At 49.4% G+C, this 12,163-nt stretch overlaps 1 protein-coding gene across 7 annotated transcripts in view; it reads left to right on the plus strand.

The window, feature by feature from the left end:
* Window positions 1-12,163, plus strand: part of CHST15 (carbohydrate sulfotransferase 15) — a 99,485-nt gene that overhangs the window by 55,340 nt on the left and 31,982 nt on the right. For all 7 annotated transcript variants that reach the window (XR_009497967.1, XR_009497966.1, XR_009497969.1 and 4 more), the window contains exon 5: window positions 2,299-2,455. Coding sequence is in view for 3 of the 7 variants with exons in the window: in XM_059899957.1 (XP_059755940.1) it covers window positions 2,299-2,455 (157 nt within the window). In the remaining 4 variants the exon portion in view is untranslated. The remainder of the gene's footprint in view (window positions 1-2,298; window positions 2,456-12,163) is intronic.

Genomic DNA, 12,163 nt, shown 5'->3' on the forward strand with positions numbered 1-12,163 from the left:
ACATGCCTAAGCCCCAATTTATTTATTTATTTTTAACTCAAAGAAATCAAGTCCTAGGAGCCGGATTAGATCACACTCTCTCACCCAGTGTGAACTGGCTACTAGCTATTTTCTTGCAGCCTTGAATTCTAACACCCCAAATTACAAATCTTAATTAATATTTGACTGTGACTCCCATACCATATGCCTCTGGGAAAATCTCATGTTCTTAGGAAAGAGCTAAAAATATGCATCCTAGGGTCAGGAAATAGAGCCTAAGATAATGAATGAAAAAAGAAGGCTTTAGTTTGGTTTCCTAATTTTATTTACTTCTGGATTTAGAAATGAAAACTAAGGAATATATCTACTGCTCTGACGTTTGCCTGACGCAGAGTTTATTGAGTTTTACGGTAGATGGAAAGCTGGCATCCAGCTCTGATCGTGCCACCAGGCAGCTCTGTGCCATGTGACAAGTTGGTCTTTGTGTTCGTGAACTCAGTCTGCTCATCTGTAAAATGGACTTGTTGGACCAGATCAGTTCTGGGCTCCTCCCAGCCCTGAAATGTGATCTAACTCTGCTTCAGCTTCTTTCGTTAGATCCTTGGTAGAAGCATACTGGTCTTTTTTCATCTTGGCCGATGGGTCAAGAGAGGGCCTTTTCTTAATGGTCTGGGCTAATTGCTGGAGTCATGAAGGACTCAAGTGGCTGGGTTCTCTGGGCTGGGGAAAGGCCAGAGAACCTTTCCCCAGCGCAGAGAAAGGCCCCTGTCTCTGCTCTCATGGCCACCCGGCTCTGCCCTGTCAGAGTGCTCACATGGGGCTCTGATTGTTTATTGAATTATTGATCTTCCCCTAGATTGTAAGGTTTGAGAGGGAAGGGGATTGTCTGTCTTGTTTCCGACATCTATCCCCAATGCCAAGCATAGTGCCGGGCACATATTAGACACCAAATCAGAGCTTTCTGCCTGGATGGATGAAGGATGAATGAAGGAAGGATGGATAGATGGACGGGTGGATGGACAAGCATAGAACCAGTTCATTTATGGGACTGACAAAATTTGTGCCAACTTAGTTTTAGATACTTCCCTTGTCCTAATATTCCCTTATTCATTGTGAGTAGAATTTTCAAAGGACTTCTGATTGACTTGTTTTTTTCTGTATTCTATGGTATTATCTCTTAAAAAAAATAGAAAGAAAGATCAGAATAGTAATGCTCACCTGGACACGATTGCACATCCAACAGAATAAATAGGGCCCTGCTAACACTGCATTACTGTGAGGTGCTCACCACTGATCAAAGAGACTTAGTCTTTTGGCTCCGATTTTCACTGAATAAGTGACTTGGAGATGTATCATATAGTCCCATGTACCATGTTGGGAAATCGAATGTATAATTAATTGATTGATTTGTTTTTCTTTCTAAATCTCTGAAGACTGTCCTGAAAAAAAAAAGTCAGGGAATTGGATCAGTTATCTGAGATAGAAATGTTGAAATGTCTGTGTCTTGGCCTCCCCCCATCCTAGAATGTGTGTTTAACGTTATCATGCTTCATTCACACAGACTGTGATCCAACAGGGGCTAGAACCAGCTTCCTGTTCACGCAGTCAGCACTGAGTGAATGCCCCCTGCGTGCAGGGTGACGGGGTGGGTGGGCACGCAGGACCGAGGTCCCATGAGCCTTCCCGCAAAGCCTTCCTCTCGTTTGGTCTTAGCGTGTGCACTGGGACTGACCCTTGTGATTTCAAGGGAAGATTGATGCAGATTGCATGCAGTTTCCTAATGAGAAATGAGGATAAAAACAATGCCGGAAGCAATAACCGTCATTGAGAGGGAGAAAGGTAAATGATCAGCGAAAAAGGCCACCACAGCAATTTCAAGGAGCAAAATTATTAATCCAGAAGTTCGGATCCCCGAACTTCTCCTTCATCCCTGACACTTTCTGAAGGGAACCATCTAGGACAATCTCAGCGGGCCCTTAGAAGGCCACAGAGCTACGCACCGTTAGCAAAGTTAAACATCGTGAAATTGGGAGGCCAGATGCTAGTAGAGGTTTCTTGGCACATCGTGGAGAGAGGAGCTGGGAGGAAGAGGGTGGATCACCTTGATCTCCAGAAGGAGGTCCTGGAGGGGAGGGGGTGACACGGCGGCAGGGGGTGGCCATCAGCCTCCTTTTCCCGGAGTCCCGTCTGCCAGCGTGGCAGATCAGCTCACCCGCTCACACCTATTTAAGAAGGCATCACAGCCAGGTCTGTCCCCTGATTCAGGCTGCTCTGTGGGAGCCCGTAACTCAGCACTGCTCACTCGTTTTCTGTTTCCAGGGGAGGCCAGCGCCTCCACCATGTGGGATAACAATGCCTGGACGTTCTTCTACGACAACAGCACGGATGGTGAGCCCCCCTTTCTGACCCAGGACTTCATCCACGCCTTTCAGCCAGACGCAAAGCTGATCGTCATGCTCAGGGACCCCGTGGAGAGGTGAGCAGTGTAGATTTTTCGTTTTGGGAAAAGAAAAGGCAGTTCTGCAGAACAGTCTTCCTTCTCATCACAAACAAGATTTTGCTGCTGCTGCTGCTTCTTTTTTTTTTTTTTTTTTTAATTCCAATGACAGTTACTGTATCATGCCCAAATCACGGGTTAAGAACTGAACTATCATGTCAACATATTTTTAAACATTAAAAAGAGAACCCAGAAAGATCCCAAGTGTCATAAGTATTGGGGATTTAAAATTGTCAAAGTGAAATTCAATGGGAAGAGGAACATGATAAAAAATGGTCTTACTTTATCACAAAGGATTCAGATCTTTCCCTGAATTTTCACAGACCATAATCTAGTAATAAAGCGCCTCCCCATCCCCAGTTTTGCTTATTTCCCAAACTGATTTTGGTTGATAGTTTCCCCTCTAGTACGGTTATCACTTAAAAAACACAAACATTCAAACTAAAGATACAGTGGATTACTAACTGTAACCTTAGCAAGCCTACATGGATTGTTTGCTACCAAACATTACAGTAATTTTACAGTGATCACAAAAAGTCATTAAGTTCTCCTTGTTACAATGACGACGAAAACTAAAAACTCTTGCTGTTTCTAATACTCATCACAAAGAAAAAAAGAGATGTGCTTATAAGGCAGGAAGTAACACAAAATTCCTTTAGAAATCATTGCATTTTCACTTTGCTCAAGTTTTCAACTGCAAAACCTCAGTGAATAAAAATGTTGCAAACCCAGAAGAGTACATCTCACCATCTTAAGTGCACTCCAGAATCTCAAGCTTACTTCTTCTTTTTTTTTTTTTTTTTTTAAAAATAAACAAGCTTAACTTGCAATGTCACTGCTATTTCTTATGTAAACATTATTCTTGGGGCAATCGTCACTGCATCTAAACAAACCGAGGATTTTTTTCTTAGCCATTTTGACCCTGGTCTCTGGGCCTTCAGCCTCGGCCGGTCTGACCTCGGGACATGCCCCTTGGGTGATGTCCGGCCATGAAAAATGCCCTTAGAATCGGGGATATCGAGGTTCTCCACAGGGTTTAACTCCTAGAATTCCTTGTCTCCCGACCTGATTGATGCCTTTATCCTGTTGGCTCTGAATGTGCAAGCTCCACCTTTCCTTGAAACACCAAAAGGCAGAAAACGACAGACAGAGCTGCTTTGTTGTAGAGAACAGGGGCTGCCCGGTGTGAATGAGGCCAGGCCAGCACGGTGTTGAACTGAGGGCTGTCTGAGGGTGGCCAGGCCGGCACTGGGTGATGCTGAGGTCACTGACGATGCCTGTGTGGATGGCAGAGTCTTAGGGCTGCCAGGACTTTAAAATCATTTAGTCTGCCCCTCCTCCCCGCCCCCGCCCCTGCCCCAACCAGTCAGAGATAAGAGGCTCCAGTGTGGTCCAGGAGTTCCCCACCCAGGATGGCCAGTCCCGCTCAGACAGCTCTGAGAGAGCATCCTTCCTGTTTTGAGCCCAAGTCTGTCTTTTGGGAGCATCGACACTTCAGACCCATTTCTTCCCTACGCAGACCATGTCTAATCCTTCTAAATGGGAGAGCCTGCCAGATATTGAAGACGGTGGCCACGGCCCTGTGTCTTATTTTCCTTTGAGCTAAATGCCTCTTGTTACGTGTTTAATTAATTAATTACACCCTCGCCCACAAAGACGTATGTGAACGTGACCTTGTTTGGAAATAGGGTCTTTGCTGACGGACTCAGGTTAAGATGAGGTCACACTGGATGAGGGTGGGCCCTAATCCAAGAGCTGGTGTCCTTATGAGAAGAGAACATTTGGACACCGAGACCTGCAGACACAGGGGGGACACGTGTGAGGACGCAGGCAGAGGTTGGAGTGATTCTGCCAGAAGCCGAGGCTGCGCGGGGAGGCCGACAGCCCCAGCAGTGGGACACAGGCCCAGAACGGGTTCTCCTCAGAAGCTCCAGAGCGAACCGGCCCTGCTGACACCTGGATTTCAGACTTCTGGCTTTCAGAACTGTGAGAGAATAAATTCCTGCTGTAATAAGCCACAAGTTTGTGGTAGTGTTACAGCAGCCCTAGGACACTAATACCCCTCAGTTCCTTCCTTGGATGGCATACATTCCTGGCCTTGTAGCCTTGCTGATGATGACAATTTTAAAAACACCTGTAATCTCCCACCCAGATAGTCATTATTTTTATTTTGCTTAGTTTCTTCCAAAGTACTTATCTTTGTAGATAAGTGTAGTGTGTGTGTGTGTATGCGCGCGCGCGTGTGTGGTGTGCAGCTGTGTGAATATGCAGTCTTACATCTTGCTTCTTTCATTTCGAATTGTGGATTTACCTCCTTGTCCCCCTCGTGGCGTCTCCGAATGGCCCCCGGGCACCACAGTCATCTGGCCAGAGAGCTGGATGGCCCTTGCTCCGTCTCCATCCCTGCAGCCCTCCCGTGTCGCACCGTGGGGCCTGTCTCGATGCTGCACGCGGTTCCTCTCTGCCCTCTGCATCTCCTCCAGCCTCGGGGAATCCATCCGCTCTGCTGATGAGGCAGCCCTGACCTCGGAGCAGCTCGCCACGTCCTACCTGCTAGTTCCCATACCTCGGGAGGCAGGAATTTGGCCCTTCTGCTCAGGGCGTGGGCTGGTCCCCCTCGGCTTGAGAACACTTGACACAAACCAGCCATGCTCTTGTGTGGACACGATTACATAACCGTCAGCCTTGAAAGGCCTGGTGACTAAGTGACCCCACGCTGCCCACTGAGGTGTTTTCACAGCTGCTCTGCCATGCCCCCCCCCCCGCCCCCGGGCCGCCCCTGCTGCAGTTCACAAGGCCAGAACATTCTCTCTCGGGGGTGCTCGCTGCTCGCCCAGTGTCTTCCTGTCACATCTCCCGGTTCCTCCTTCTGTGGGAGGTCACACTGCCTTGACTCCAGAGGGCCAAGAGGGTGAAACTTCAGCCTCTGTCACTCCCTGGGCACAGAGGTGGGAGCCTTGGGGATGGGGCGCTCACAGGTGTGGCCGTGGTCGTTACTGTCTGCGGTTCAGCCTGGGTGGGGAGGGAGGGCGAAGTGTGGCACCAAAGAGGGAAGGAGCTCCTAGTCGGGGGTCCAGAAAGGCCGTTCTGGAGGAGCTGAGGCCAGGCGGGGTTTTGAGGGCTGAGTAAGAGTTTGCCAAGTGAACAGAGTAGCAAGGTGGTCAAGGGGAAGGAGTGTTCTGAGTAGGTAGAACAGAGAGCACAAAGGGAAGGACCGCGTGTTCTCTTGGAGAGCGGGGCCAGCTTCCCTGAGTGTGTCCCTTTCTCCCCGCAGTCCTGATTCCACCTCTGAGGACACACGCACCATAAAGGCGAGCTTTTAATAGGTAGGGTCGTCATGCTGCCTGGGTTCAGACACTGAGTGGGGGGCTGGACCTGCCTGACTCTCCTCTCAGACCCCAGCCCGAAGTCCCCCTTTTAGAAGGCTCTCGGGCCCAAGATCGCATCCTCTTGTTTCCTTTTTTTTTTTTTTAAGGAACAAATACTCTATTTATACCAGGAACTGAAGGTTCTTACCTTCCTGGTGCTCACTTAACAGAAAGAGTTCATCAGTTAAAATGTTCATCGATTCCCAGTCACATGCTGGGCACCGTGCTTGGTGCTGAGCAGACATGGGTAGGTGCCTGTCCTCCAGGAGCTGCACTTTGTCAGGAAAGCGAGACATTGACTCTCATGATGCATGTGATGGTACCAAGGAGAAGGGCAGGTTGCCATGGTGACAGCCTCATCAGGAAGCTGACCCAGTCGTGGGGTTGCCTACTGTATTTGTCATCTATTGCTGCAGAAACTTGCAGCACCCAGAAACTTGGCTGCTTAAAACAACACGCTTACTGTCTCACACTATCTTCTGTGGGTCAGAACCTGGCACAGCTTTCCTGGATCCTCTACTTCAGGGTCTCTCCCAAGGTTGCAGTCAATGTGTCACCAGGGCAGGACCTCATCCGAAGGCTTGACTGGGTAAGGATCTGCTTTCAAGCTCGTGTGGTTGTTAGCAGAATTCAGTTCCTCAAGAGCTGTTGGAAGGAGGGCCACCGTTCTTTACTGGCTGTCGACTAGAGGCTGCCCTCAGTACCTTGCCACTGGGCCTCACCAACATCAGAGGTTGCTTGCTCCATCAGATCCAGCAAAGGAGAGAGCTGCTACCAAGTTGGAAGCCTTCATCTTTGGTAATCTGAGCACGAGAGTGACAGCCCATCACCTTTGCCACGTTCTCTTGATGAGAAGCAAGTCACGAAGTCCAGGCCATAGTCAAGGGGAGGAGATTACAGGGAGTGAATACCAAGAAGTGAGGCTCTTGGGGACCATCTTAGAAGTTACCTCCCGGGACTTCCCTGGTGGTCCAGTGGCTAAGACTCCACGATCCCAATGCAGGGGGCCCGGGTTCGATCCCTGGTCAGGGAATTAGATCCCACGTGCCGCAACTATTAAGATCCCACATGCCGCAACTGAGACCTGGCGCAGCCAAATAAATAAATAAATAAATAAAAATTTTTTTTTTAAAAAGGAAGTTACCTCGCACACCTCCTTTGCCCATGCTGCTCTCTGTTCCTCCAGGAAAGCACACCCTTACAGCCGGAAGAAGAGCAAGTGCCAGTGTAGCACCATGTGTAGTGGCAGGGCCCGCACCCACATAGGGGAGTTTGTGTGCATGTGTGTATTTTCTGTGTGGGTTACCGACAGTAGCAGCTGTTCTATTGCTTTTTAAACATTTATAAAAGTATGTAACAATAGGAATTTCTTCTTTTTTGAACCCCGTGACTCATGGCCTGTCTGAAGTGACTGGCTTATTTCCCATCCCAACCAGAAAGGATGATAAATTCTGGGTGGTTAGGTCACTCTTAAAGAAACAAATACTTGGGACCCAAGTTCCTATTAGTCTAACTGGGTCCTGTGCCGTTAGCCACTTCAGTCATTCCGTGACCTTGCACTTCTGCAGTGGGAGATTCCCTGAGTTGCTTGCTGCCAGTGGGATTGGACCAAATTGTTCTTTCCTTCTACAGACAGGCTCGGAGAGGAGTGTGGAGAAACCTTTATTTCTAGTTTTAGATTGACATTTAGCCTTTATTTCTATAATTGATCAAAGGCAGAGGGTTTGAAAATGTTGGAATTGTAAGCAAAATCAAATCAATCACTTTAAAGTTTCCAGAGGAGGTTGTAAACAGCAAGTCCATTTATTTTTCTGGAGGGGAAGAGAGAATAGTGGAAAGCGGATGGGATGGTTCTTAGGGCCAAAAGGGCCAGCCAAGAATTCCTGTTGCAAGTTTCTCTATGTTAGAGATAACGACACTTTAAAATTCAAGTTAATTAATTTTAATTAACTAGGCTAAATTGGCCCAGTTAATTAAAAAGAAGCCACCAATTACAAGCAGGATTTTCCTTCATTTAGTTCAGTGCTTAAGTGGAAAAGACTTCTTTTCAACAGTGCTCACACTGGCCTCCTGTCTCTTCATTTGTGAGAGGGTTGATAGAGGTTGACTTTTAATGCAGAGGTGGTTATCTCCAATGTAGTTCATTCAAAAGGCGTTTGGCGAGTGGTCCTGCGCCATCGGTCATGGACTTCACCGTCTCTGTATCTTGGTCTTAATTCTGGGTGTAGTCTTACCACAACGCACGGAAATGACCACCTCAGGAGCCTTTGGTTTTCACGGTTAATGAAGGTAAGTCAGAAGGGAGGAGAACTCAGGTCCATTAAGAGTAGAACTTGATTTTGACCCAAATGTTTTGAGCCTTGGAACCTAAGGAGTTTTTTTCTTCCTCTGCTTTTATAAACTGATTTCTTCTAACAACTCACTGGGCTGGTTAAAGAATTATTCTACTTATGGTGATAAACTAGGAATGGAAGGAATGAGGCTCTAAATGAAATGCATCCATTTATGTACCGTTGGTCATTCAAACAGAGACTAATGAGTGGGGATGAACCTTTGGACTAGAACCTTGAACCTTTCATGAATTTCACTCCATCTCCAGAGTGGCTGGTGGGATGTGTGGGTGGTGAACAAGGACTCAGGATCATTGTGGTAGAGAGACAGCCTCAGGGACCAGATGGTCTGTATTTGAACCCCAGCTCTGCCACTCACTGGCTGTGTGACCTTGGGCAAGTTACTCAACCTCTCTGTGCCTCATTTCCTCATCGGTGAAATGGGGGAAAATAGTCCTACCTCTAGAGTTGTGAGAATTAAATGACTTAATATGTGTAGCATGTTTAAACAGTGCTGGGCAAATGGTAAATATTATATAATTATTAGCTATTATTGTTAGGCCACATTAGTGGCAAATAATAACAATAACCAAATTGAGCACTTAATGTACTCATGAGACATTTATTGAGCACCCTTGGTATGCTAGATGCACTGCATAGATTGGAGAGCAAAGGCCTTCCTGTCTGCCCTCCTGGAGTCTTCATCCAGTGGAGGGGTGGGAACCTAGCATTAATTGATCACTTACTCCACCCTGGCTCTGTGCTAAGCCCTTTTCGGGCATCGCCTCCTTTGAACTTTGCAAGCAGGTGAGAGGGCTGTCATGATGCGTCGCAGGTGAGGTGTGTGGGCTCAGTGGGGTTAAGTCACCTATCCACCGTCACCTGGTTAATAAGTGGCCAGACTGGGATTCAATCCCATGTCAGTCTAACCGAGGATCCGAGCTTTCCACCTCCTTCGTAGGTCAGTTAGTGGGATGCAGACTCTGAGACAGCATTTTGTGTGCAGGAGGTTTATGAGTGCTTTCGGGACGACCCCTGTGAGGGGCGACAGGGCAGGACTGGCAGAGGGAGGGGTCACAACAGAGGTCTCAGCCAACCGCATGGGGAGCTGTGCAGCTGAGATGGCCCTTCTGTGAGGCATCTCCCACCCACCAGCCGTTGGCTGTGTCTGACCTGGGGAGGTTTAACCTCGGGTGGGACAGGGCTTTTCAGTGAAGGGACTGAACTGCGAGCCATGAGCAGGATGTCTCCCCACTTTTGCAAAGTTCTGTGAGCAGTAAGGATGCCAGGCTGTGTAGGTACCTAAGCCTGGACTCCGCTCATTCACTTATCTCCATATCAGTGACATCAGGATGCTGACCCAGGGCAATAACCAGGTCTCGTAGGCGGGAGCTGAGCCGGATTGAAGCTTCTGAATTGCTGTGGACCTCTGACTCCGGACGAGAATCTCTATTGTGACTCAGCAGGTGCCGAAAACCTTCTCCAAACAGCCCGACTTCTCCAGATCTCTGGAAGCACCGATTTAGTGCCAGAGACAAGTTCTCAGGCAGAAGAGGAGCTCTGGCACTCCAAGGCCGTGAGATGTTTTCTCTATAACAGATTTGCACGAGGATTAAAAAGCAGACTGTTCCTTAGCACCGACAGATTGATTTTTAATGTAAACTATCTCAAAGGGAGATTAGGAGAGCTCCCCTGTGGGCAAGAGATGGAGTTGCGGGGTGTAGGGGCGTTGGAGTATAAAGGTCGTGACAACAGCCACAGATCAATTTCCGGTCCCACCCCACCCCACCCAGGTCCTGCTCTCTTCCCTTTTCCCGCTTTAAGACCTTGGAGGATTAGGGATCCTAAGGCAGCGGTCTTGAGGAAGACTGTTGCGGAGCGTCCTAAGCTGCTTGTTAATTTCCTGGTGAATTCAGGCACTTTGCTTCTCAGAAGCTGCCTGTCTGGGTGTCACTGACACACCTTTGTATGGGCCCTAAAAGTGGTGTGAGGTCACTTTGATAGAGCTGCGCTGTGAGCCGCCCGGGGCAGGGAGGGGGAGCTGGCCGGGCCCGGGCCGGGGCCACTCACCCTGTTCTCTGAAAGCCGTTCAGGAGTGACCGCCTGGGGAGGGACCACACCTTGTTGCTGGTGGGAGAAAAACCATCGTGCTGAAAACTCCTGTTTGTGGAATGCTGTTTGTTTTTTGGGGAAGTGTTTACAAAGTCATTGGCAGACCTGAGTATTCCCACATGGATGGTTTGCAGAGGGAGGTTCTGTGTGCTGGGGAGCACTGGGAGGAAGAGCCCGCTGTCCTCAGTCTGCAGAGATTGGAAGGTGATGCGGGCACGGAGCGCTGACTCTGGGCCGCCAGGTGGAGTTCAGGGACCTCTGCTACCCAGAGTGCGGGGCTGATGAGTGAAGGCGGCCGATGTCACGGCCCGGCCAGCATGGGGAGTGGTGGCCATCGCTCTGCAATGAGGTCCGCCACCTGGGGATCTAGGTCTGGCTTCGCTGCTGCCTTACCCAGGGGTACCCCACCCATCCTCTGTGCGCCTGCCTTTCCTCACCTGTAGAGACACCTGGTATCGGGATCACGGGCGCATCAAGTGAAAGTGCTTTGTGAGCCATACCGGGCTCGTAGGTAGAGAGGATGTTGGCATTGCCTCCATCTGTGGATGTTCACCAAGGCCCCGTGACTGGATGTTCAGGGAGAAATGGGGGGGGGGGGCCCAGAACCCCTCTCGCGCTCAAGGGGAGCAGAAGACCTGGCCCAGGCAGCCCCCATGAACCGGAAGCTTTGCATCCCTTTGGACCTTTTTAGGCCCAAACCTGTATGTTCTTCTCTGGCAGAAAATGAGCTTCATCAGTGTCATCCCCAGGCACAGCCTGGGTGACTCTAGACATTTCCTCCAAATAAGCTGCTCTGGCCAGTCCTGCTTCACTGTTCCTCGTGATGAGATATGTTCACGGTGTGTGATTCAGTGGACGAAAGGGCCTCCTTCCCAGCTACATTAAAGGGTACTTTTTCCTGTAGGATAAATAAATGTAATCATTATTGATGACACCGTATCGGAGGTCGGGAAGTGATCAATCAGCGATTTGGATATGGACGCCAGCAAATGGAGAGTAATGTCGGGCTGCTCCGGCTGTCACTTTGGTAACCACGTGTATGTGACCCTCCACAGCCGCGGAATCCTGTGCTCTCACGGGGGGGTGGATTAGAAGATGTGAGTGAGCCCACGCTGCGGGGCTGCTGGTGATGAAATGTGACCTTTCACACGTATGTGGCTGGCTGGCAGGTGCTCCGGGAGCACGGGGAGGCCGGGGCGATCGTGGCCTGGGGTGAGCCCATCCAGCAGCCGTAGCCGCCCCCAGCCGTCCACAGCTTCAGCATCTGCCCCGGGTCTTTCCTCCAAGCACAGCTCCCTGAGGCGGCCGAGGGGTGAGCGGAAGCCAGGAGAGATGGCAAAGCTCCAGGCCTCCGACGGCCCGCACTTGGCTGGGCGGACCTGACCCTGAGGCTCGAGCTTCTGTGGGCCTCATGGGCTGGGGGATCCGAGCGACTTTTGACCCAGGCCCTCTGGGGACTGACAGGTGAAAGTCATCAGTCCCTTTGGGGTGATGAAAATGTTCTGGAATTAGGTGATGCTGGTGTTTGCACAAGTTTGTGCATTTACTAAAAACTACTACATCGTTCACTTTAAAAGGGTGAATTTTAAAGTGTGTGGATTATCTCTCAATTTAAACGTGGTATGAACAAAAATATCACAAAAGCAGGAGAAACCCGCCGCAGGGGGTGGTCTCACTGAACAAGTAACGCACGAGCTGGAACCTGCAGGGGCCCCACCTTGAGGGAAGGCCGATCAACATGTACCTTGTCCTCTCAGAGCCAAACGGGTAAAATCGAATGAGCTATTTGCAGTGACCAATGAATAGTAGCTTAGCCAAGTGATGAAAGATCAGGAAACGAGGACGGAAATTGTGACAGGTACCTGAACCTCTGTTCG

Source organism: Balaenoptera ricei, chromosome 16 (genome assembly GCF_028023285.1).
Source record: "Balaenoptera ricei isolate mBalRic1 chromosome 16, mBalRic1.hap2, whole genome shotgun sequence".
NCBI lineage: Eukaryota > Metazoa > Chordata > Mammalia > Artiodactyla > Balaenopteridae > Balaenoptera > Balaenoptera ricei.